The 27,438-nt window shown below is 37.8% G+C and overlaps 1 protein-coding gene across 5 annotated transcripts; it reads left to right on the forward strand.

Annotated features, from left to right (window-relative positions):
* Positions 1 to 45: 45 nt before the first annotated feature.
* On the forward strand, positions 46 to 27,438 carry DDX6 (DEAD-box helicase 6; the record flags this gene model as incomplete). 5 transcript variants are annotated; one of them, XM_079708366.1, is made up of 12 exons in its annotated part: positions 46 to 245; positions 3,591 to 3,654; positions 4,624 to 4,728; positions 14,461 to 14,590; positions 15,487 to 15,633; positions 16,763 to 16,857; positions 18,310 to 18,432; positions 18,910 to 19,038; positions 20,472 to 20,588; positions 23,864 to 23,927; positions 26,675 to 26,776; positions 27,263 to 27,438. In XM_079708366.1, the coding sequence occupies 12 exons, from the start codon at positions 46 to 48 to the stop codon at positions 27,436 to 27,438; spliced, it is 1,452 nt and encodes a 483-aa protein (XP_079564492.1). The 5 variants fall into 5 exon arrangements, with proteins under 5 accessions (XP_079564492.1, XP_079564493.1, XP_079564494.1 ...); XM_079708367.1 differs by having other exon boundaries at positions 14,464 to 14,590; XM_079708368.1 differs by lacking the exon at positions 18,910 to 19,038.

Below are 27,438 nucleotides of genomic sequence, written 5' to 3' on the forward strand. Positions count from 1 at the left end.
AAAAGTTTTGAAGTTTGAAAGAGACATCTTTACAATTAATACAGCATGAGCACGGCCAGAACAGAGAACCCTGTTATAATGGGTCTGTCCAGTCAAAATGGTCAGCTGAGGGGCCCTGTGAAGCCCAGTGGTGGCCCCGGAGGAGGGGGCACACAGACACAGCAACAGATGAACCAGCTGAAAAACACCAACACAATCAATAATGGCACTCAGCAGCAAGCACAGAGTATGACCACCACTATTAAGTAAGTGTTAGAATAAATAATAAACACACTTGGGGGACCAAAGGAGATTTATTTTGTTAGTTGTTGACTACTTTGTGTATACCTTAGTTTAACCATTTTGATTGCAAATAGAGGACAGATGACTTTGTTTTATGGCCAGCAGGTATTTGCAATAGAAAAATGTGTTTCTTTCATAACTAATTCAGGTTTATTAAGTAACTAACAGACAGGCACAGATTAATATATATTAATTTTGTATAATTTTTTGAAACATTTCTGGCTTTCATAATGAACTCAGCTTCATCTTCTTTTTGCCAGTATGGCTTTTTCCCTAGTGTTAGAAGTTGACCTTATCCTAGTTTGAATGGCAGTTATAGCCAATTTCACATTTTAAATTTAAAGACTTGCCCAGCCTTCTGAACTTCAAGCATACTCATAGAAAATTTATCCATAACTTTTTTTTAGTTTATGACACTTCGCTTTTCTGCCCTATTTATTTACTTTTCAAATACACTTTCTCCTCCTTTTACACACACACACAAAATAACAAGCAGTTTATGTCATAGGGAACTCAGGATTTTGAACTCTTGTAAACACATCTCTGAATAGTCCCATACCCCTTTGACGACTTTTAAAAACGTAAGAGCCTCATCTTACTATGGAATATTTTTTCTTTTAAATTTGAAAGTGTGTAGGCTATCATCTTTAAGTGTACACTTTAAGGTATTTGAGTGGTAACTGACTCCAAAGAATCAGTTAATAGAAAATTAACATTCAAGAATCTTGACCCATTTGAGATTTGTCTTTGTTAAAAATCTAGCCATGTAAGTTGATTTAACCTCTAGAAATCTTCATAAGATGATAAAACTCTTTCAAGGAACCAAAGCTTGTGTTTTATTACAACCTAGATCTTTTCCATGCTTAAAAAAGTACTTACTAAAGAAAAATAGCCCTAACTTCCAACAGAATTGGTTTGGTCACTGGGAGAATTGACATTAATGCATATTCTATTATTATTTATTTTTTTAAGTGTTTTTTTTTTTTTTTTTTGCGGTATGCGGGCCTCTCACCGCCGCGGCCCCTCCCGCCGCGGAGCACAGGCCCCGGACGCGCAGGCCCAGCGGCCACGGCCCACGCGCCCAGCCACTCCGCGGCATGTGGGATCCTCCCGGACCGGGTCACGAACCCGCCCCCGCCCCCCCCCCCCCCCCCCCCCGCATCGGCAGGCGGACTCCCAACCACTGCGCCACCAGGGAAGCCCTCTATTATTTTTGAGATGAATATTTTAATTAGTATAGTAATCAAGAATATTTTCTAAATTGCAGTTTGTCTTGAAAAAATATGAATAGGCTAGCAATATTTAGGCTATTTTTAATCCTTAATGATAGAAACATAAAGCTACATTATTTCTTTTTTTTTTTTTTTGCGGTACGCGGGCCTCTCACTGTTGTGGCCTCTCCCGTTGGGGAGCACAGGCTCCAGACGCGCAGGCTCAGCGGCCATGGCTCACGGGCCCAGCCGCTCTGTGGCAAGTGGGATCTTCCCGGACCGGGGCACGAACCTGTGTCCCCTGCATCGGCAGGCGGACTCTCAACCACTGCGCCACCAGGGAAGCCCTCATTATTTCATTTTGAGAGTATTTTCTACTTGAACTCAGATTTGAGACAACAGTGGATTTTACCTTTTTTTTTTTTTTTTTTTTTTTGCTTTTCCTAGGATTAATGGTTTCTTTTCAATTCTGTGGATCTTTAAATCTCAGTTTAAATGTCATCTCTTCTATGAAGACTTCTAGATCCCATGGCTCAGAGCTCTTCTAATACCAATCTCTATCACTTATTTTCTCATTAAAAATTTTTTTTGGGCTTCCCTGGTGGTGCAGTGGTTGAGAGTCTGCCTGCCGATGCAGGGGACACGGGTTCGTGCCCCGGTCCGGGAAGATCCCACATGCCGCGGAGTGGCTGGGCCCGTGAGCCATGGCCGCTGAGTCTGCGCGTCTGGAGCCTGTGCTCCGCAGCGGGAGAGGCCACAACAGTGAGAGGCCTGCATACCGCAAAAAAAAAATTTAACCTCCTAAGATTATAAATTTTTTTTGTAGGCAGATTTTGCGTTGTATCTTCCCGCATTTTTATCCACTATTTAGTGAATTTGGCAATGTGGCAAGCTGGCTTACTAGGATGTTCAATTGACATTTTTGTTTATACCAAACTTTGCTATGGTATAGACTGGGGTGAAAGGCTTTAGTACCCTTGGATTGGTAGCAGATAGTTCCCTGTGTTACAGTATATTGGATTATGTGGGACCTAGGTTTAAGTAAAATAATATGCTTATCTTTCTAAATCAAGACTCTTGAGATGTTTGGGGTGCTCTAATTATATGAGTTGTTACAGTTAAATCAGTGAAAGCTTATTTATTTTAAAGACACAGTTGAAAGCAATTGTCTGCTTTATTGACAGTCTTTTTTCTGTTAGATGCTTTGGGTATTATATTATTTGAAGTTCTTACCTGACCAAAAAGAAAATTTTTTATTACGTTTTCGTTATTTTCTTTCATGGTTTCAGGCATCCCCAGTAAAAAAGATTAAGAGAGATGTTTACTAACAGCTAATATCGAGTTCTTCTTTTGCCAGGCACTGTGCTGAGTGCTTTATAGAAATTATTTTATGTAATTTTTATCCCATTTTATATATGAGAGAATGGAGGTTTAGAAAAGTAACTGTTCCAAGGTCATAGAACTAATATGTAGAAGAGTCAGGGCTTGAACTCGTCTGAAACTTTATAGATTCCTTGCCTTTTACTAGTCACCAAGAGTTACAAACTCAGATGCCTATAGGGGACTGCCAGATGAGAGGGTACTTGCCCTATTAAAAGGCGTCAACCACTTGATTTTAAACTCTATTTACTAAGCTCTATCAAACTGTTGCCATGCAGAAATTTGGAACCAGTGTTGCTAAAGCTTCAGGTTTTTTCAAGAAAATCCAGAATCTGGACTTTTACACAAAATCTCCTAATTTTTTAATGTTGGCCACTAATTTAAATTAAAACACACACTATATAGGTCAAACAAAACATATGGGTTACTAGTTTTGAAAATGGTTGGACTGTATACAACTCTGCTTCTCTTAAGAGGATGGATACCTTACTCCCTTCTATTCTTGATTTTTTAAAATTCTCCCTAGATTGTTGTGCTTTGTAAGAAAACAGTTTTTTTAAAATTGTTTATCTCTTTTGTTACCTGTATTCTTAAGTAAACGGCAATATATTAAACTTAGTGTGCTTTTTAGAATTATAATCGAGATGACTTATCTTTGTATTTTAGAATACTAATGCTGTGAATTCTGTTGCTTCAATTTTACTGTATTCTCTCTAGACCTGGTGATGACTGGAAAAAGACTTTAAAACTCCCTCCAAAGGATCTAAGAATCAAAACTTCGGTAAGTTGGTTGTAACATTCAAGTGGAAAAATTATGTGGAAGCTCTAAAAGTGAAGTAGTTATTTAATGATAACAGGCACTGTGTTTACTCTTAAGTAAGTCGAAGTGGTTGAAATTGTATAACTCATGTATGATGAGTTGCCCAAAATTTCCACTATTTGGAGGAATTAGTAATAATGTGTATGTATACACATTATTGTAATATATAATGTAATATTTAATATACAGTATACAATACAATAATTACTATGTATACAGTATTTAATATATAATTTATATATTAAATATTGTGTTTATGCATATATATATCTTATCTCTTGTGGGATGCTTTTATGGTTTTCAAGGCATTTTCTCAAAATTCTCTTGTTTCCATCAGCACAGTAAGTTTCAGGGTAGGTATTGTCCACATTTTGTGGATGAGAAAACTGAAGTTGAGAGGTTAGTTCTCTTAGCCCAGTGTTTTCAACCAAGGGCAGTTTTTGTCCCCTATGAAGCATTTAGCAATAGCTGGAGACATTTTTGGTTATCACAGCTGAAGGGATGCTACAGAGCAGCCCCTTACAGCAAAGAATTTTCTGGCCGAAATGTCAATAGTGCTGGACTTGAGAAACCCTGGTTTAGACTAGGATATTTGTAGGCAGTGCATGGTGGAGCTAGGGTTTGACTTCATATCTTGTGGTTTGATACTTATATAGAAATAACAGTATTCCATCAGTCCTTAGAGAAAAATGACCACAGGGTGGCTGGTCTTTCCCCAAAACATAGTTTTTAAATGGCTTGTGTGTGTTAAAGAGAGTGGTTATTTTTCAGTTGAACTATAGATCAAGACAGAACTAATATGCATATATTTATATTTTAAATGGGGTAAAGAATTAGTCTCTCAAACCCTTTATTAAGCATGCTAATTACCAAAGAAACCCAGTTGTACCTCATTCTTCTGATGTCGTTTGTCTGTTTTTGTTTGACCAGGATGTGACCTCCACAAAAGGAAATGAGTTTGAAGATTACTGTTTGAAACGGGAGTTGCTGATGGGAATTTTTGAAATGGGCTGGGAAAAGCCATCTCCTATTCAGGTATGTTTCCCCTTTTTTATCATATGTATAATGTTATGAGTTAAGCGTTACACACTTTTTGATCTGCGGGAATGATACAGTGAAACAACAATTCTCTCCAGTTTGTATACACACACATATATATATGTACACACAGGCATACACACTTTCTGAACCTTTAAATGGAAAGTTACAAAATCATGGCCCTTTATTTCTAAATATTTCAGTGTGTATTTCCTAAGAATAGGGATAGTCTCTTGAATAATCATAGTACAGTTATGTTCAGTCAATTTAACTTTAATGCAATATTTCTATCTCATCTGTCATTTATAGTGTTATTTTTAATTGGCCCCCAGATTTTGTCTTAAAGCATTTTTTTTCTCTTCCGTACAGGACCCATCCTAGGATCAGGTATTGCATATAATGGTTACATCTCTTGTAGTAGTGAGCATTTCCCTATTCTTTTTTTGTCTTTTATGACATTGACATGTTAAAAATATGGCCCCCTTTTTTTTTTTTCCTCCAGTAGAACATTCCTCATTTTGGGTTTGTCTCATATTTCCATGTGATTAGATTCAAGTTATGCATTCTTAGCCAGAATACTGCAGAAGTCACATTTGGAGGTATAGTGTTCATCTGTTCCTCAAGGGTGATTTTAATTTTGATTACCCTTTCGAAGTGGTGTCTTGATTTTTCTACTGTATAATTATTGCTCCCCACCACCACCTTAAAACTAATAAACAGTCTTTGGGGAGCATTTTAAGGCAATGCAGATATACTACCCCTAACTCCTCCTTATGTATCTATATATTATCAGTGTGGACTCATGAATTACTTTTTTTTTTTAATGGTATTTTTTAATATATATATAAATTTATTTATTTTTTATTTTTGGCTGCGTTGGGTCTTCGTTGCTGTGCACGGGCTTTCTCTAGTTGTGGTGAGGGGAGGCTACTCTTCATTGCGGTGCACGGGTTTCTCATTGTGGTGGCCTCTCATTGCGGAGCACAGGCTCTAGGCGCACAGGCTTCAGTAGTTGTGGTACACAGGCTCTAGAGTGCAGGCTCAGTAGTTGTGGCGCATGGGCTTAGTTGCTCTGCGGCATGGGCAGGCAGACTCTTAACCACTGTGCCACCAGAGAAGTCCCTTTAATGGTATTTTTGTGCTCGAATTGTCCCATATTTGGCCAGTGTGAGCTCCTTCAGGCCGGTTCCTTTGTGTTTGTAATGTGCCTCTTTCATTTTTTTCCTCTGATAGACTATTTTATAAAGCAGTTTTAAGTTCATAGCAATTGAGCAAAAGAGATTTTTCATAAATCCCCGCCCCCACTGATGCATAGCCTCCCCCATTATCAGCATTCCCCACAAGAGCAATATTTGTTACAACTGATGAACCTGTGTTGACACATTATCACCCAAAGTCCATAGTTTGCATTAGGGTTCATTCTTGGTATTGTACATTCTATGGGTTTGAACATATGTATAATGACATGTATCCACCATTATAGTATCATACAGAGTAGTTTCACTGACCTCTGTGCTCCACCTATTCACCCTTCCCTTCCCCCTTCGTTTTTCTTGAGCACTTCCTTTTTTTTTGGTATATCATGATATCAAGCTTATCTGTAGAGCTACCCTTCCCCAGCCTCAGAATCAGCTATTTCTCCAAGGAACTCTGATTCCAGTTAGTGGGGAGTAGTATTAGGGACCAAGATCTAAGCACTAGGTGCACTCTTTCAGTGAAAAGAGCAAGGAAATATATGTATGTATACACATACATGCCTGTATACCTAAACATGCGTTATACATGTACAGATTTGATAAATGTGTTTGTTGTTTTCACATAAATTGAAGCTGTTGAATCCAAGCTGTACTCAGGACAAACTCTGTGACATCACTGAGTACTTTTTCATTGAACAAACACGTATCAAGTGACCTAGAAAGTGTTAGACCCTGAGGGTGTTATGATGAACAAGATAAATAGTGTTCCTGCACTCAGAGTCTGGTGGAAAGGACAGCTTATTGTACAGGTAATTTCAGTGTAATGTAATGGGCACATATATGTAGCTACTAGGGAAGATGGAACAACCTGGAAGCAGTGATCCATGTTCCAGGTGGGGAACACTGGAATGGTGATTGCCTGGGGATGAGAGTGTGCCTTTGTGGACAAACTGAAAGGAGTTTGTTGTGGTTAGAGAAAGTATCAAGATAAAGTTATACGTCATCAGGCAATTTGAGTGCAGCTATCAAAAATATTTAGGAATCTACTTTTCCATAATATAGTTCATGTTAATCTATTTTATCTATAGGAGTGAAACATGGGCACTTTTCTACTGTATCATTCAACTTCTACTGTATCATTCAACTTTGTATCTCTAGTACTTAGCAAGGTGCATGGCAGGAAATAGGCCCTAAGTTGTATTGCTTTGTTGGAATTATGGTTAATGGATATCTGTAAGCGAACTTAGTCTAGAGAAGTGTTTGAGAGCACTGTCTTTGCGGTGAGGCTGCGTGGGTTGAGTCCCAACTCCACTCCTTTCTAAGGAGATTATTTAAATGTCTCGAAGCCTCTGCTTTCTGACCTATAAAATTGATATAATAGTGTATACCGTGGGGTTGTTGTAAAGATGAAGTGAGGTAATTCATGTTAGTATCCTTACTGCAGTGGCTAGTAGGTGACAAATGCCCAATAAGTGTTATGGGGTTTTATTTTATGTAGTAGTTTATCAAAAAAGGAGATGGGTTCATTTAGCAGAGTTAATTCTTTTTTTTTTTTTTTTTAAATTAATTAATTTATTTATTTATTTTTGGCTGCGCTGGGTCTTCGTTTCTGTGCGAGGGCTTTCTCCAGTTGCGGCGAGCCGGGGCCACTCCTCATCATGGTGCGCGGGCCTCTCACTATTGCGGCCTCTCTTGTTGCGGAGCGCAGGCTCCAGATGCGCAGGCTCAGTAGTTGTGGCCCACGGGCCCAGCCGCTCCATGGCATGTGGGATCCTCCCAGACCAGGGCTCGAACCCGTGTCCCCTGCACTGGCAGGCGGATTCCCAACCACTGCGCCACGAGGAAAGCCCTAGCAGAGTTAATTCTTAACGGACCCTTGCTGACTCCTGTTTCATACCTTTGTATTAAATTTTAAAATTCACTTTGTTATGTGCATTCTCAGTTTGGTATAGCATATAGATAATTAACTCTCCAGCCACTTAGCCAGTCTACCATCTAGCTTTTTCTGTAAAGTAGAAATGATCTCCCTCACAGAGTTTTTATTGTGAGGATCGAAGGTCGTGTACAGGCATACCTCGTTTTACGGTGCTTTGCTTTACTGTATTTTGCAGATACTGCGTTTGGGTTTTTATTGTTTGTTTTTTGTAAACAAATCGAAGGTTTGTGGCAACCCTGTGTTGTTAGATGATGGTTATTATTTTTTTTTTTTTTTTTTTTTTTTTTTTTTTTTGCGGTACGCGGGCCTCTCACTGTTGTGGCCTCTCCCGTTGCGGAGCACAGGCTCCGGACGCACAGGCTCAGCGGCCATGGCTCACGGGCCCAGCCGCTCCGCGGCATATGGGATCCTCCCGGATCGGGGCACGAACCCGTATCCCCTGCATCGGCAGGCGGACTCTCAACCACTGCGCCACCAGGGAGGCCCTGGTTATTATTTTTTAAATTAAGGTGTGTATATTGTTTTTTTACACAATACTACTGCACACTTAATAGACTATAGTATAGTGTAAACATAACTTTTATATGCACTGGGAAACAAAATTTGTGTGCCTCACTTGATTGCGCTGATCTAGAACTGAATCCACAATGCTCGAAGGTGTATTTTGAAATAGCAAGCAGAGTATGAATATAAAGTATTATTCTATATACCTGAGACTATCATTCACATTGCTTTTTCCTGCACTATTGTTTTGCCTGAGAATCCATGGAAAACACAAGATAACATGCTTCTTAGAATCATTCAGTGTAACAAACCATAAATACTAGGACTTTAGAACCAAAAGAAATCTAGAAGTCCTTTAGTAAAATCCAACCTTGTGACTGGCATTCTTCTATTCTCTTCTTGTCTACCTTCTCTCCTCACTTTTTTTTTGTTGTTTTTTTTCTTTTCCTAAAACGTGTCTATTGTCTTTATAGTACTTAGTTTTACAGTTTTATCCAGGCATTTTTTTTTCTCTCCAGATATAAAATCCTCTTGATCAGATGGGTGTCATATGCATTTGAATCTTTTTTAAGAGATCTGACTTAGTTGCACTTTGGCTATAAGATTATTGGAAAATGAGGCACTTAAAATCTTTTGAGACAATATAATTTTACACTGACAGGCTGGAACCAGATATACTACAGATTGCTTCCACACATCTTTGGTACAGCCATCTGTGATTCTAGTTCTAGGTCTGAATGCTGTGCTCAGTAGCATAACCATGCCATTCTGAGGCCTAGCTTTACAGGAATAGAGACTTCTTTGGAGGACCTAAGAGTCTGTCTTATTCTGCTTAACATTGAGAAACCTTGTATTAACTTGGGGATGATTGGTGACAGCTCTTGCTGCTTCCAGACCTTAGGCACAACTTTTGAAGGCTTTTTAGGTAAGAAGATGATGGAATGGCAAGTAGTTCATTATTGAGGGAAACATGGAAGTTGCTTCTTTTGGCAACCAGATTTCATATCAAGTCAGGAATCTCAAATTATTTTGAGAAATTATTTTGTTAACCAAGTCTAATTGGTCGTTTATTAAATTTATAGTTAAGAATTAGAGCATTCTTAATCCTTTTGTAATTCATTCCTCCTGCTAACATGGATTTATTGCCCAAAGAATTATTTTCCTATATTCTCAAAGTCTTTAAATGCATGTCTTCATTGGTTACTATGGTAAAATTGGGGTGTGTTCCTTAAGCTGGAGATGTTCTTTTTGAAATTACTATCTTCCGTCTCCTTTTTTTCTGGGTAGCAGTAGATGTCTTAACCATTGCTTACCTCCTCCACAGTACCCATATTTTTTTCCCCTGAAATTAAGGTTCTTAAATTCAACTGGTCCTAGGAAGTAAAAAGAAGCAGCTACTCTAAAAGCAGCTAGCTGGGCCATTTGGAGCCTTTTCAGGCACTATAGTTTTGTAAAATGCCTCTCAGTACTAGGAAATTGGAAGGTATCCCATTCTTTGGTTGTAGGCAACAGAGACCAACTTGGGTTAACTTAATTAAGCAAAAGGAAATTTATTGAATATCAGGAATTCACAAGATGAGGGAGAAGTCTCGAGAAACACACTTGGCATTGGCCAAGAACCAAGGCAACCCTAAAGGGCACAGGAAGCTGTAAATTGTTATAGGATGCGCTATAGCAATTTGAGTTCTTAGAAGGGGAGCATTCAGCCAGCCTGACTTCAGTCATTGTCCTCCATTTAGCTGAGGAAGTTGGCTAGACTATCCATTGGGGTGGGGAGGATGTAATTCCTCAAAAGGAAGGTTAGGGTGCTGCTAAGAAAGGGAAATGGATAGTAGGGTTATAAAAACACAATAAATACATACTGGCTCAGTCCCTAGACCTTACAGTGGAACATGGACCTTGGAGAGCTAAAGTGGCAGAATCAGACCTTAAGGTCATGGGGTTGTTTCTGGTTTTTGTGTTGTTTTTTTTGGTTTTTGGTGGGTTTTGTTTTTGTTTTTGGTTGCTTTGTTTTGTTTTTGGTGGCCTTAGGGTATAAATCACACAATTCACACATTTTAAGTATACAATTCATTGTTTTTTAGTATATTCACAGTTGTGCAGTCACCCAACTAAAACAGTCAGTTTTAGAACATTTTTTCATCACCCCAAAAAGAAACTTCTTTAGTAATCACCCTTCATCTTCCCCTAGCTCTAAGCAACCACTAATGTACTTTCTGTCTGTATGGATTGGCTTATTCTGGACAATTTCACGTAAATGGAATCATACAATATATGCTCTTTTGTGACTGGCTTTTTTGACTTAGCATGTTTTTAGGGCTCATCCGTATTGGAGCATGTGTCAGTACTCCATTCCTTTTTATTGTTGAATAATATTCCACTGTATAGGTATACCACATTGGTTTATCCATTCTTCAGTTGTAGGGTTGTTTCCACTGTTAGCTGTTAATGAATAATGCTCCTTTGAACACTGGTGTACGAATTTTTGTGTGGAGATATTTTCATTTCTCTTGGGTATATACCTAGGAGTAGAATTGCTGGTTCATATGGTAACTCTTTAACCTTTTGAGGAACTGCCAGACTGTTTTCCAAAATGGCTGTACATTGTACTTAGTGGTATATGAGGTACCGATTTCTCTGTTTGCAAACCGAAGTTCAAATCCTGGTTCTAGCATTTCTTGCTTTGTGACCTTCGGTAAAACAGTCTGAGGATCCATTTGTCAGTTGTAAAACAAAACGTACCTAACTTGAAAGGATATAATTAACGTTAAGTATCTAAGCATAGTGTCCATCACAGTAAGTTTTTTAAAATTATTTAGCTTCCTCCTTTCTCTTCTCCCTGGCAGCTCCCCATGACTTCCTCTTGGGTTTCAAAGCTGTCTGAGTCGGACTTGAATTCTCTTGCTTCATATTACTTAATCTTCCTATCAAACAGTGGTAAGAGACGGTGTAGACATACTGGATTTCCTGACTGCTAATCATAATGATCACCATATGAGATGAAATACAGTGCATCTTAACTTACAGACTAGCTTACTTTGTTAAAGTCCTATCCTTAAACAGTTTCTGTAGAGCATAAGTCCTGTCAGAGTAGAGGAATAGAAGTCAATGAATGGCCTTTAAGTCAAAAGATAAACCCCAAATAGGAATTAGGATACCCCCAGTCTAATTCTGCCCTGTCTTACTTCATTCAGAAGTCTTATCTTTTTTTATTATTATTAATTTTTATTGGAGTATGGTTGCTTTACTATGCTGTGTTAGCCTCCACTGCACAACAAAATGAATCAGCCATACACATACAGGTATCCCCTCCCTTTTGGACTTCCCTCCCATTTAGGTTACCACAGTGCATTAGGTAGAGTTCCCTGTGCTATACAGTACGTTCCCATCAGTTGTCTATTTTGTACATAGTTTCAATAATGTATATGTGTCAATCCCAGTCCCTCCCTCCCCACCCCTTTCCCCCTTGGTATCCATACATTTGTTCTCTACGTCCAAACCTCTTTCTGCTTTGCAAATAAGATCATGTATACCATTTTTCTAGATTCCATATATATATATATATATACGCGTTACTATACGACATTTGCTTTTCTCTTTCTGACTTCACTCTGTATGACTCTCAATTCATCCGTGTCTCTACAAATGACCCAATTTCGTTCCTCCTTATGGCTGAGTAATATTCCATTGTATATATGTACCACATCTTCTTTATCCATTTCTCTGTTGATGGACATTTAGCTTACTTCCATATCCTGGCTATTGTAAATAATGCTGCTGTGAACATTGGGGTGCATGTGTTTTTTTTTTGAATTATGGTTTTCTCTGGGTATATGCCCAGTAGTGGGATTGTTGGGTCATATTGTAGTTCTATTTTTAGTTTTCTAAGGAACCTCCATACTGTTCTCCATAGTGGCTGTATCAATTTATATTCCCACCAACAGTGCAAGAGGGTTCCCTTTTCTCCACACCCTCTCCAGCATTTATTGTTTGTAGATTTTTTTGATGATGGCCATTCTGACCGGTGTGAGGTGATACCTCATTGTAGTTTTGATTTGCATTTCTCTAATAGTGATGTTGAGCATCCTTTCATGTGTTTGTTGGCCATGTTTATGTCTTCTTTGGAGAAATGTCTATTTAGGTCTTCTGCCCATTTTTGGATTGGGTTGTTTGTCTTTTTGATATTGAGCTGTGTGAGCTGCTTGTATATTTTGGAGATTAATCTTTGTCAGTTGCTTCATTTGCAAATATTTTCTCCCATTCTGAGGGTTGTCTTTTCGTCTTGTTTATGGTTTCCAGAAGTCTTATCCTTTTAAAGAACCTGATTCAGGAAGTCACTGGGAGACTACCTAGCCTTTTTTTCTGCTGTAGAACTGAGTAGTATGCAGGTAGCCTGTTTAAAAACCATAGAAGAGAATGAACGTATGGGGATAATGGGCCTTCAGGACAACAAAAGATTAATAGAGTTGACTCAAAGTAGGAGGGAAGAGATTAAGACCAAAGGGTCAAAACCAAGGTTTTCTTTTTTGACCTGCTTTACCATACATAATAAGCAGACTGTTTAATGCTGGCTGTAGGAACAAGATAATAGAGTATTGTCACTGAATCATTTTCGCAGTTGTTCTGGCAGCTATGTTAGTTATTCTGACCATGTGGAACCCATCTAACCCGTGTGATTGGGGTTCTAGAATAAGAGTCATGGTGGGAAATGAAAGTCGTGATGCTAATGATTTAGATATTTCTTCAGTAACGGTGTGTTTTTTTGTTTTTTTGGCTGCGTTGGGTCGCAGCGAGCGGGGGCTGCTCTTCATTGTGGTGTGCAGGCTTCTCATTGCAGTGGCTTCTCCTGTTGCGGAGCCTGGGCTCTAGGCGCGTGGGCTTCAGTAGTTGTGGCACGAGGGCTCAGTAGTTGGGGCTCAGTAGTTGTGGCATGAGGGCTCAGTAGTTGTGGCTCATGGACTCTAGAGCACAGGCTCAATAGTTGTGGCACACAGGCTTAGTTCCTCCGAGGCATGTGGGATTTTCCCGGCCCAGGGCTCAAACCCGTGTCCCCTGCATTGGCAGGCGGATTCCTAACCACGGCGCCACCAGGGAAGTCCTTCAGTAACAGTTTTAAAGTGCTAGAGAGACTTGTTTTGGTCATTAGCTCAAGCACAGAAAGAGCTAATTATTTTAGTGATTGTGAATCTCTTTTCCTAATTTATTTTCCTAATTTTCTAGTTTTAGAAATTAAAATGTTTAGTTTTAGAAATCGAAATGTTCTGCTTCCTTTCTGTTTATACCTGTTTTACTTTTTAAATTTCTCTCCATATATGTGTATTTAATATTTAGTAATTGTTAGGAATCCTTTGCTATTGTCTAGGAAATTTGTCCTAATAAGAAATATTATCTTCTGCAAAACACATATGACAAACTAAGCCAAATATGAAAACGAGAAGTCAGCCTTGGTAATGTGACCTTGGATCAAGATAACTGGAATAGAGTTGAGACTCCAGTTGAGCACATCTCAGGACAGAAGTTGGCTGTGAGACAGACATTGGACATATGTAATACGATTTAAAAAAAAAATCAAATAGGACCCGAGGTTAAACTTTTCCAGCTGATTCCTGTTTTGTGTAGGGATAAATTGTCCAACCTACAATTTTTCATTGTGGTCAAATTGGTTTACTAGTCTCAGAATATCTTATTACAGTCTTTCCTTTGAATATTGTTTGTGCTGTCTTTTCCTCCAGTTTTTAATTGTGAAATGTCCTTTGCTTTTTTTCCTCTATGTATTCATGACGTTAGCCCAAGTTACTCGTCTTGGTTGTTGATGCTCAGCTTCCTTAGACAACACATTTGCACATGCAGACTTACATATACAGTTTTTTTTATTACTTGAGTATGTGTTTTATAAGCAGTTCTGGTAAATGTCAGTTGATACTGATGGTGATGTGGACTGGTCCTGCTAATTTATTTGGTCTCTACTTATTCTTGTAAAATACTTCAAAATAATACCAAAGAGCTGTGTATACTTTCAGTGTGTTTTAGAGAAGAATTTGCTTATGTACTGTTTTTATTCACAAGTAATTTGCATTGTCTTATCTCTTCTAGGAGGAGAGCATTCCCATTGCTTTATCTGGTAGGGATATTTTAGCTAGAGCAAAAAACGGAACAGGCAAGAGCGGTGCCTACCTCATTCCCTTACTTGAACGGCTAGACCTGAAGAAGGACAATATACAAGGTTAGTTGTTTGTTTAAACTGTAAATGGCGATTTAAGTCTTGGAGCTAGTACCATCTTTTTTTTAGTCAGAACTTAAATAATCTGGAATTCGTATTTATCCTTTTCACGGTTTTTGGCCTGGTTGTCTTGTAAAAATGATTCCTAACTTTTTAAAGAGATTTCTAGTTTTCAAAGTTCTTTTACATATTACACAGCTATGACAACATTCCAGTGAGATAGGCAAAATAAGATTATTGTCCTATAGACAGGAAAAGCTAAGATCTTGAGAAGTTAAATTATTTGACATAGATACTTACAAGCTATGGAACTGAAATGTTTCTTGTGACAGCTGTGTGTCTGCAGAGTTCCTTGTAGAAACATGAACTTTTTCTCTTTAAGCCTTGTGGTTTGGGGATTTTAAGAGGTTAGGCAGTAAAGAAGAAACAAATTTCCATAACTGTACCCAGAGTAAGCTAATAGAGTTAAGTTTTCATCTCTGAAGCTTTTTCTTAAATTTTCAGCTGTTTTTTTCCCCAGCTTTCTTGACCTATAATTATTATTTCTGCCATCTCTCTGTTACTTTCGTATGATATAAATAGAACTGGGCGGCAAGAGTTTCTTATTTGGGTATTTTGACTAGTGAATCTCTTACTAAAATATTAATGAACTTTGGGCTAATAATTGACAAAGAACCCTTTAAGGGTTTGTAACTAAGAAGAGTACAAGAATTGTATAGCATTGTTACTGAGGAAGAGTCTAAACCTGGAACACTATAATAGGTTCTCTCTCTTTTTTTTTTTAAGGAAATTTATTCATTTGAGTGTCTTAATTACAAGGGAAAGTATTTCTGTAGCTTCTTAAACTCTTAATATATGCTGTTTTTTTTCTGTTTTCTCTGTTATTTATTATTTTCCAGCAATGGTGATTGTTCCCACTAGAGAACTTGCTCTACAGGTCAGTCAAATTTGCATCCAGGTCAGCAAACACATGGGAGGGGCTAAAGTGATGGCAACCACAGGAGGAACCAATTTACGGGATGACATAATGAGGCTTGATGATACAGGTAGGAAATGATTGATGTAAGGTGGCTGGCTCTCTGGAATTCCACATACAGGTGTTTCCTTTCAGTAACTTATTAAAATTGTTTTTTAAATTAATAAGAAACAAACATTGCAGTAGAAAAATGAATAAAGGAAATGACCATTTCATTCAAGCAGAAAAACAAATTGTTTTAGTAATTGAAAGAATATTCAGCCTTACTAGTAATTTTTTAAATTGCACATAAAAACAGTAAAGTGATATTGTACCTATCTGATTGACAAGGTTAATTCAGATTGGCAAGGCTAATTAGTAACCAGTAATGTGAGTTTGTGGAGAAATTGGCTGTCTTGCAACATGGGGGTATAAATTGATATAATCTCTGGTGGGCAATTTGGCGTTATATTTCAAAATTATAAATGTATATTTTTAAGAATCTTTTTTCGAAGAAATAATTGGACAAATGCAAGGTTGTTTACTACAGCATGGTTTGTAGTAATGAAAAAATTGGAGCAACCTGAATGTCAGGGGAGTTTGGCTAAAATACATTGGGTATAGTCTGAAGGGAATTCCACACGGCCATTAAAGAGTGAAGCTGACCTGTATTCATTTTTTAATGAAGAGTTCTCCATGATACATTATTTAGTGAAAAAAGAAAACAGCAAGAATGAAATCCACTTATATAAAATTATACATAGAATTTTAGTCAAAATTTTATATGATTATCATTTGATTAGTTTAATTACTATATTATTTGTGCTGTCCTGTTATTTAAAATGATTATTTTATTTGATCCTTATTACAGTCTTCGGAAGATCATTGATCTAGATTAAAGGCAAGCTACTGTATCAGAAGCTTGGCATACCTTTTGTTTTTCCTTGGGGGTTGCCCCAAGACAAGGAAGTGTGCCCCTTATTTGGAGCAGGTGATTTGGGAAGTTGTAGCCCCACCCCCATGTAGCAGTGAAACTAACAGGTATTCTCTAGCCAACCAAAGATGAAATGAAAATCCATATTCTAAAACACCTCTTTGCCTCTTTGTATTATTCCTACCTCTACAGCAGTACTTCTGATAAAATATATGATACAAACCTTTACTATATCTTTTTTGCCCCAGCTAAAATTAACGAAAATATGTTTTCTAATCTTGTGTAGTGCATGTCGTGATAGCTACCCCTGGGAGAATCCTGGATCTTATCAAGAAAGGAGTAGCAAAAGTTGATCATGTCCAGATGATAGTGTTGGATGAGGTAATGTCTCTTCATTTGGAAACATACTATTCTGTAGTACTCTGGCTTTGTTCATAACTGCCAGTGAATGAAGCATAACCTCTTTGTGTTTATGAGCTTTTATTTTATTTTATTTTATTTTTTAATTTTTGGCTGCATTGGGTCTTCATTGCTGCGCGCAGGCTTTCTCTAGTTGTGGCGGGCGGGGGCTCCTTTTCGTTGCGGTGGGTGGGCTTCTCAGTGCGGTGGCTTCTCTTGTTGCAGAACACAGGCTCTAGGCACACGGGTTTCAGTAGTTGTGGCACGCAGGCTCAGTAGTTGTGGCACATGGGCTTAGTTGCTCTGCGGCTTGTGGGATCTTCCCAGACCAGAGCTCGACCCCATGTCCCCTGCATTGGCAGGCAAATTCTTAATCACTCTGCCACCAGGGAAGTCCCTGTGACCTTTTAATAAATGCGTGACTCTTGTCGGTTCAAAGTAATTTGCTTATAAAACATGTTTTACCCTTTAAAAACAATAGATGATAGGAATTTATAGGACTAAATCAGCCTTGTGTCTTTTTCTTAGTAAAGCCAGGTTTTTATTTTTCAGTAAGAGAAGTTGTTGAATAATCTCAAAGCCAAGTTCATTCTAAGTCTCTTTCCATTCTGTGATTCATCTTAAGAAGCATGTAATGTCTCTAACCCCTCATTTAACACACAACTTTGTATTGTTTGGTTTTTCGTCTCTGTTATAATGTGTTATCTCACCAGGTTATAAGTGCCTTTTAAGAACTTATTCAGCTCTGCATCCTTAGGACCTAGCAGTGTTTTATACATATATGAAATCAGTGTTGATATTTTTAAAGTTATTTTCCTGTTTGGTCTGTGTTTTAGATTACTAGAGCAGTTTCGTCATGATCTAATTCAGAACAAGTTTTTATCTTTGAGTAATGAGAGAGCACATTTATTAGTTACTTACTGCGTGCTAGCACTAAGTGCTTTACATGTTTTTTTCATTTAATTTTTGCAAGAATCCTATAAGGTAGGTATCCTATAAAGTAGTTACTACAGTAAGAAGACATCTTAATTTTTAAATTGTGGAAACTGAAATAGTGAGTGGTTAATAAACCTCCCAACATAGCTAATAAGCGAAGGAGACAAGTTTTAAACCCAGGTAGTTTGACTCTGCAACCTGTACTTTTAACCACTATACCATAATGTCTCTGTAATGGAAGTCACATTAAAATTTTGTTATGGGAACAAGGATTATATCTGTCTAGGACTTTTTTTCCTTGGAAGATGAGTATTACAGACTTTTCCCCTTCTGAATCACTGGTAATGTGTCTTGGTGCCTTTGGACTATGCAGTGTTGTAGAGGACTTACTGTTTACAACCAGGAGCATTCCATGAACTTGCTGGATGATGCCTTATTAACCAAAGACCTTAGACATTATTTCATTGTGTTTAAGATCGTCTTCTCTTTGTACTGCAGGCAGATAAGTTGCTGTCACAGGATTTTGTGCAGATAATGGAGGATATTATTCTCACGCTACCTAAAAACAGACAGATTTTATTATATTCTGCTACTTTCCCTCTTAGTGTACAGAAGTTCATGGTGAGTATAAACCTGTACTTGGAAGCAGTACTATCCTGTTGTCCATATCTTTATCCATAATTACATCTTACTACTAGTCTATATTACACTGATTTCAAGTTTTGGGCTTTTTCTTCAGCTGATCAATTAAGGTTTGTTTTGCATAAGTTAACTGATTTTTTTAAGATACAAAAGTAATTTGATTCTTATTTGTTCACTTAGCTTTTGGTGTCAGACTGACATAGCCATTGATGCTAAATAAATTGATTACAGCATAATTCTATATTTAAAGTACAAAATAGTAACTTAGCTGTATATCTGAATGTTATATCTCCCATTTTGTGGTAATTTACTTCTTCCATGACAGATAATAACGTTTTAAAGAGGGCTGCATCCCTTAAAGTAAGAGTTTATCAGGCAGAAATGTATGAGGATATATTCTGAGTTTAAGAAATAGACTCTGCTTTCATTTAAATATGAGACTCTTCTTTTTTTCAGAATTCCCATTTGCAGAAACCCTATGAGATTAACCTGATGGAGGAACTAACTTTGAAGGGAGTAACCCAGTACTACGCATATGTAACTGAGCGCCAAAAAGTACACTGCCTCAACACACTTTTCTCCAGGGTAAGTCTGTTAGGCCTTAGCGGCTGAATGTTGTCCGTTACTTACTACTTAACCTCAGTAAAACAAACAGTTGTATCAGTTTTCTCACCATTTTCTTTTTCTTTTCTTTTTTTTTTTTTTTAATACTTATTTATTTGGCTGCTCCGGGTCTTAGTTGTGGCATGCAGGATCTTTTAAGTTGCAGCATGTGGGCTCTTAGTTGCGGCATGCGGGATCTAGTTCCCTGACCAGGGATCAAACCCGGGCACCCTGCACTGGGAGCACGGAGTCTTAACCACTGGACAACCAGGGAAGTCCCTCTCAGCATTTTCAATGTAAAAAAAAATTCCTTTGTTTTTCCTAAAGGTAGTTTGAGTTGTTGATCTGAAGCTGATACTGTATGATTGTCAAGTCACAGGCACTTCTAATTTGATTCTAAAATAATTTGACCTTAATTACAGATAATCCTCATTATTCTCAGTAATTATAATTGTTCCGTTGTAGGCAGATTCTGTTTTTGCAAATTCGCCTACTTGCCAAAATTTCCTTGTCACCCCGAAGTCAGTACTCAGGTGCTCTTGAGGTCATTTGCAGACATACGTGAAAAATTTGAGACCTCATGCGGTTTCCCCCTGCTTTCTTGTTTCAGCTCATACTATAAATGAACACCCTTTTCACAGTCTATTTAGTGCCACATTTCCCACATTTCTGTGCTTTTCTGTTGATTTCACTCTTTTAAATGGCCCCTAGGCATAGTGCTGAAGTGTTGTCCAGCACTCCTAAGTACAAGAAGACTGATGTGCCTTGCAGAGATAACGTATTAGATAAACTTCATAAAGGCATGAGTTACAGAGCTGTGGGCCATGAGTAAATAAGGTGTCTTTAAACAGTAACACTGTTTAAGCCAAATTCCTTGGTGGTCCAGTGGTTAGGACTCCGCGCCTCCACTGCAGAGGGCATGGGTTTGATCCCAGGTCAGGGAACTAGGATCCTGCAAGCTGTGTGGCGGGGAAAAAAAAAACAAACAAACAGTAACACACATAAAACAAGGTTATCTGTTGACCCGTTGATGAAGAAGTTAAGTGTTCCTCACAGGAACCTAACCCTGTATTTCCCCTGGAAGCAGTGGTCCTATATTCAGTAATTCAGTGTTTCCAGTAACTGTATAGGACATAACTACCTCAAGTAATGAGAATTGGCTGTGTTTTACTCCTGTTGGCAACTATGCGGCCCTTATGAAAAATACTCTGCTACAATAAAACTTACTCTACAATAAAAATTATCTTCAACTACTATGTAAATGAATAGTACTTAAAATTTTTACAGTTTTGCATCTCTCTTGTATCATGAGATTCTAAGTCTTAGATGATATTTTCAAGATTTGGCAAAGTTAATGAAGGTTTTTGTTTTCCTTCCTAATGTCATCTTTTGTTTTGTTTTCCTCCTGTGCTCAGCTTCAGATAAACCAGTCGATCATTTTCTGTAACTCCTCTCAGAGAGTTGAATTGCTAGCCAAGAAGATTTCTCAACTGGGTTATTCTTGCTTCTATATCCATGCTAAAATGAGGCAGGTGAGTATAAAACTTGAACTTGTATAGATTTTTTAAAAAACGTTTTTCTTAGTATTTCTTGGATTTTGTTTTGTTTTAATGCTCTTCCAAATGCCCTGAGTTTGAGAATAAATTATTCCTTAGGCAAAGGACCATTCATTTTAACCTCTCTGAGGTTAGGTTTTCTAACTACAAACAGGGGTAATAGTACATATTCTTACCTCACAAGGTTGTCAGGAAGATTGAGATTATGTATGAATGAATAGTTTGTAAGTTGCCAAGCATAATAGAAATGTGAGATTTTATTCCCTTCCTTCCCCATATTCTTAGATTTGGGCTAGTATTTAATACAGTAATCACTAGCCACATGTGGCAATTTAAAAGAGTTAAAATTTAAATAAATAAGTTAAAATTAAACAATATTTAAAATTTAGATTCAGTGCAATCCCTATCAAACTACCAATGGCATTTTTCACAGAACTAGAACAAAAAATTTCACAATTTGTATGGAAACACAAAAGACCCCGAATAGCCAAAGCAATCTTGAGAAAGAAAAACGGAGCTGGAGGAATCAGGCTTCCGGACTTCAGACTATACTACGAAGCTACAGTAATCAAGACAGTATGGTACTGGCACAAAAACAGAAATATAGATGAATGGAGCAGTATAGAAAGCCCACAGATAAACCCACTCACATATGGTCACCTTATCTTTGATAAAGGAGGCAAGAATATACAGTGGAGAAAAGACAGCCTCCTCAATGAGTGATGCTGGGAAAACTGGACAGCTACATGCAAAAGAATGAAAGTAGAACACTTCCTAACACCGTACACAAAAATAAACTCAAAATGGATTAAAGACCTAAATGTAAGGCCAGACACTATAAAATTCTTAGAGGAAAACATAGGCAGAACACTCTGTGACATAAATCACAGCAAGATCCTTTTTGACCCACCTCCTAGAGAAATGGAAATAAAAATAAACAAATGGGATCTAATGAAACTTAAAAGCTTTTGCACAGCAAAGGGAACCATAAACAAGATGAAAAGACAACCCTCAGAATGGGAGAAAATATTTGCAAATGAAGCAACTGACGAAGGGTTAATCTCCAAAATATACAAGCAGCTCATGCAGCTCAATATCAAAAAAAACAAAAACCCAATCCAAAAATGGGCAGAAGACCTAAATAGACATTTCTCCAAAGAAGATATACAGATGGCCAACAACACATGAAAGGATGTTCAACATCACTAATCATTAGAGAAATGCAAACCAAAACCACAATGAGGTATCACCTCACACCAGTCAGAATGGCCATCATCAAAAAATCTACAAACAATAAATGCTGGAGAGGGTGTGGAGAAAAGGGAACCCTCTTGCACTGTTGGTGGGAATTTAAATGGATACAGCCACTATGGAGAACAGTGTAGAGGTTCCTTAAGAAACTAAAAATAGAAGTACCATATGACCCAGCAATCCTACTACTGGGCATATACCATGAGAAAACTATAATTCAAAAAGAATCGTGCACCACAGTGTTCATTGCAGCACTATTTACAATATCCAGGACATGGAAGCACCCTAAGTGTCCATCAACAGGTGAATGGATAAAGAAGATGTGGCACATATATACAATGGAATATTACTCAGCCATAAAAAGAAACGAAATTGAGTTATTTGTAGTGAGGTGGATGGACTGAGAGTCTGTCATACAGAGTTAAGTAAGTCAGAAAGAGAAAAATACCATATGCTAACACATATATATGGAATCTAAAAAAAAAAAAAAAAAAAAAGATTCTGAAGAACCTAGGGGCAGGACAGGAATAAAGACCTAGACGTAGAGAATGGACTCTAGGACATGGGGAGGGTAAGCTGAGATGAAATGAGAGAGTAGCACTGACATACACACTACCAAATGTAAAATAGATAGCTGGTGGGAAGCAGCCGCGTAGCACAGGGACATCAGCTTGTGCTTTGTGACCACCGAGAGGGGTGGGATAGGGAGGGTGGGAGGGAGATGCAAGAGGGAGGGGATACGGGGATATATGTATATATATAGCTGATTCACTTTGTTATACAGCAGCAACTAACACAACAATGTAAAGCAATTATACTCCAATAAAGATGTTAAAAAAATAAAATTTAGTTCTTCAGTCACGCTAACCACGTTTGAAGTGCCGCATTACATGTGACTAGCAGTCACAGTTTTAGAAAGTACAGATACAGAACATTTCCATCATTGCAGAAGGTTCTGATTTTTCTGTGTACCTCCTCAGGTACATCTGTTTTTACTATTTGCCTTTAGAAAAGGATGCAGTCTATATTTCAGCACTTAATTCAACAGGAAATAAATTCAAAACTATCACAAGACAACATTTTGTGTTTGTGCTGACGTGAAATTTCATAAGAAAGCAGTTTCTGTAGGCTAACGGGTTAAGAACTTAACTCACATATGGTTTTCAAAGAAGCTTAGTGTCGTGGATCAGATACCTTCATGTAGGCCCCTAATATTAAAATTATTACAGGAAATGAATGTATTAAATTGAAGAGGATATTTCAGAATGGAAGAACATTGTGTTGAAAAGAAAGACCAGTTTGCCAGATGCTAGATTTATTGCTTTTGCTAGAGTCAGTGTATATTTTCATTTTTGTTTTTTAATTGGAAAGTAGTTATTTTTAGCTTTTGTATATAATAACTGAAAAGGTAAATAGTAGATGTTTTGGTCAAGCCAAACTTTTGGCATCTTTTGTTTGAAATATTTTAGAAGTATGGTGAAAATTCTCACTAAAAATCCACTCCAGCAAAAAAGAAAAATACATTTTTTTTTTATTTTTATTTTTTTATTTTTTTTTTGCGGTACGCAGGCCTCTCACTGTTGTGGCCTCGCCTGTTGTGGAGCACAGGCTCCGGACGCACAGGCTGAGCGGCCATGGTTCACGGGCCTAGCCGCTCCGTGGCATGTGGGATTTTCCCAGACCAGGGCACAAACCCACGTCCCCTGCATCGGCAGGCGGACTGTCAACCACTGCGCCACCAGGGAAGCCCGAAAAATACCTTTAAGAATTGAGATAATAAGCAACATATACACACGTATTCATATTAATTCCCATGGGAAACTAATTTATGGTTAATTATTTTCACGTTTTGTTTTTAATTTATGTGTATTGAATTTGGCTCCTTTCTCATTCATGTAAAAAATAATTTGGGTATAAAGAACTTTGGGTAGGAGAAAAAAATGGCAGTTTGGGGGCTTGTGTGAGTTTTAATCAAATCAAATGCATTACTTTGTTCCTAGGAACATCGGAATCGTGTATTTCATGACTTCCGAAATGGCTTATGCCGCAATCTTGTTTGCACTGGTAAGTATTTTGTTTCGTTTATGCATAGTTTTTCTTCTTAGTTTTGCTCTTTCTCTATCGTATCACGCAGTGAGGCCTGTGACATAGTCCAGCTCGCTCTACTATCATTTCTAGAATTTCTGAAGTTGAGAATGAGCTGTAGTTAACTTTTGAAATTAGGTTCTATACCTGAAACTGCAGAAGACTTGTTGTGGCACTCATAGCTCATCTCTGCCTTTTAAACCAGTTTTGGGGTTTGTGTATTTTCTGAATAGTTTTAGCATACAGGAATGAATTATATATAGCATACACAAAATGAATTATGTTAAGAAACTATGTTTTAGAAGTGTTTATCATGGCCTTTTTGGGGTTTTTTGCCAGAATCAGACCAGTTTATGTTTTGGTATATTTCACTGTGAAGAAAAACAAACTGGGGCGGGGCAGGTGGACAGTCAGAGCAGACAAAACAAATGGATTCAGTAGCCTCCCATCTCTACACTGGAAATATAGTCTTAGTATTGATACTAGATTAATAATCTAAACTAGGCTTCTGGATAGAGGGAAGAACCTGGATTTTTTTTTTTTTTTAATTTTTGAGGTATACACACAGATAAATAAAGAACCGTGTGGGTTCTGAAGGCCAACTGCAAAGTTATATGCAGATTTTCAACTGAGACCCCAACCCCTGAGTTGTTCAAGGGTCAACTGTATAGACAAACAGAAGGTGCCATTTGCCATTAACCATTTCCTTATTTGAGAATGAAAAATACTTTTTTGTTTTCTAGAAAGAGTTCTTAGTACTTATAGAACTCACACATTGATATGAATTACTGCTGTGGTTACATGGTTTTATTTTTAAGCATTACTTGCAAGGCTGCCTTCAGATAAGTTTTTTTTAAATTTATTTTTGGCTGTGTTGGGTCTTCGTTTCTGTGCGAGGGCTTTCTCTAGTTGCGGTGAGCAGGGGCCACTCTTCATCGCGGTGCGCGGGCCTCTCACTGTCGCGGCCTCTCGTTGCGGAGCACAGGTTCCAGACGCGCAGGCTCAGTAGTTGTGGCTCACGGGCCTAGTTGCTCGGCGGCATGTGGGATCTTCCCAGACCAGGGCTCGAACCCGTGTCCCCTGCATTGGCAGGCAGATCCTCAACCACGGCACCACCAGGGAAGCCCCAGATAAGTTTTTGAAGTGCCGATGCTTGCTTCTTTCTGATTTTTCAGAACAGTGGGTAATATGTCATTAAATAAGTACTGAATAACATTTATGTATAAAATGTATAAATAAATATATACAAAGTACCACTCCTCTCTTCAAGGAGTAGTTGTTTAATCAGAGATAAAAAGATAACATTAAGAACCTAAGGTAGGGCCTACAGACTTTTTTGTGAAGTGTCATACAGTAAATACCTTAGACTTTGCACACCACATGTTCTGTTACAAGTTATAAACTTGTGGCAGTATATAAACAAATGGGCATGGCCACATGGCAGTAAAACTTTATTTACAAAAACAGGCATTGGGCTGGATCTAGAAGGGAGTAAAGGTAATTTGCAAGTGTGAGGTATGTACAGTAAATGATCCTAAATTTTCCTAAGAGAGGGAAGGTGACTAGCTGAGGTGATCGGAGAAGAGATGAAATTGTGATTTAAGCTATAGGTGAGTTTCAGACTTGCAGAAGAAGGGATTTTAAGTTAGGGGACTGGTATAAAAAGTAATCCATAGATGGCTAAGGAGATACGTTTAAAGAAGTATAGTGGGGCTTCCCTGGTGGCGCAGTGGTTGAGAGCCCGCCTGCCGATGCAGGGAACACGGGTTCATGCCCCGGTCCGGGAAGATCCCACATGCTGCGGAGCGACTGGGCCCGTGAGCCATGGCCGCTGAGCCTGCATGTCCGGAGCCTGTGCTCTGCAACGGGAGAGGCCACAACAGTGAGAGGCCCACATACCGCAAAAAAAAAAAAAAAAAAAAAAAGAAGTATAGTGGACAAGTTTGGTGGAGAGGAAGGTTTGAGGCGTGTTAGAGAAGTATGTTAGGACCAGAGTATAGAGTGGAGGACCTTGAATATCAGTTTTAAATTTTATCTGGAGGCAATTTAAAATAACGAGTTACAAATTCAAAGCAGTATTTTAGAAGTATTTGACCATGAATTATTTTGAAGTGTGGAGCTGATAGATGCAGGGAAACCTAGTTATTAGCCTATAATAGTTATTTCTACCTGTATTTTTCAAAGTCTAAATTAGCATAATAATTGTGGGACTAGTAAAGAATTAGAAGGGATAGCCTTGCATATTAGCTTACCTCAGACCTGTTATAAATCATTTAGCAGAAGGGGATGAATGAATTCTAAACAAAGCATAAATAATTACTGCTAGAGGATTATGTCTTTTTAGAAGTATTCTACGTTATACAACAAAATTTTTAAAAATAATTCTCTGTTAACCTTGGATTAAATACTCAGAAATAGACTGAAGAAAGTTATACTCCTGAGACTCATTTATGAGTGTATAGCTTATCAGTCATCCTTGATTTGCACAGTCACTTTAGACCATTTTTTTAAAAACTTTGTTACAGGACTGGGAAAAGGTAACTTGTTGAGCAGAAAGCTGCTTATGGTAATGTGCATGACAGATAATGCCAGTAATTTGCAAATGCTTTTGAATTACTGATGAAGTGAATGAAGCTTAGGTTACATTAGAAATATATGTTAAAGAGTATTATGGCACCAAATTGAAGGATATAATGGAGTTTTGTGTTTGTTTTGTTTTTTTTAAGATTTGTTTACCCGAGGTATTGATATACAAGCTGTGAATGTGGTAATAAACTTTGACTTCCCAAAGCTGGCAGAGACCTATCTCCATCGTATTGGAAGATCAGGTGAGGAAAAGGAAGGAGATGTTCTTCGTGGAAGTTGTTTGAGAAGTTTAATCACTAAATTTTGTTCCTTTGTAGAGTGTGGTAGCAGTTAGAACAGTGAATTAAAACTAATTTAGTTGTTTGATGTATCAAATTAATTTCTAATTCTTCCAGAACATTTATTTTAAAAAGTTACAATAACTTTATGCTTAATTTAAGATTCACAAATGAGAACCTCACTTTTCTAACTGTTTTCTACTGTTTAGTATGTATATTCTGGCAATTTTTGACAGAAATGAGCACCCGTGTTTTCATTTGAAAAAGGTAAAATAGAAGTACTACTTTAGGCTGTGAAACCTGAAGTTGTAATGTGTGTATGGGTCCATATACTCAGAATGGCACTGAACAAAAACATAAATCCTGTATGGATTTGCCACTTATAGACTAGTGCTTGCACATTGATTCCCATATTTAACTGTTTTATTAATTAAAATTGGTTTTTGTTAGGTCGCTTTGGTCATCTTGGCTTAGCCATCAACTTGATCACATATGATGATCGCTTCAACCTGAAAAGTATTGAGGAGCAGCTGGGAACAGAAATCAAACCTATCCCAAGTAACATTGACAAGAGCCTGTATGTGGCAGAATACCACAGCGAGCCTGTAGAAGATGAGAAACCTTAA

Source organism: Hyperoodon ampullatus, assembly GCF_949752795.1.
Source record: "Hyperoodon ampullatus genome assembly, chromosome: 7".
Lineage (NCBI taxonomy): Eukaryota > Metazoa > Chordata > Mammalia > Artiodactyla > Ziphiidae > Hyperoodon > Hyperoodon ampullatus.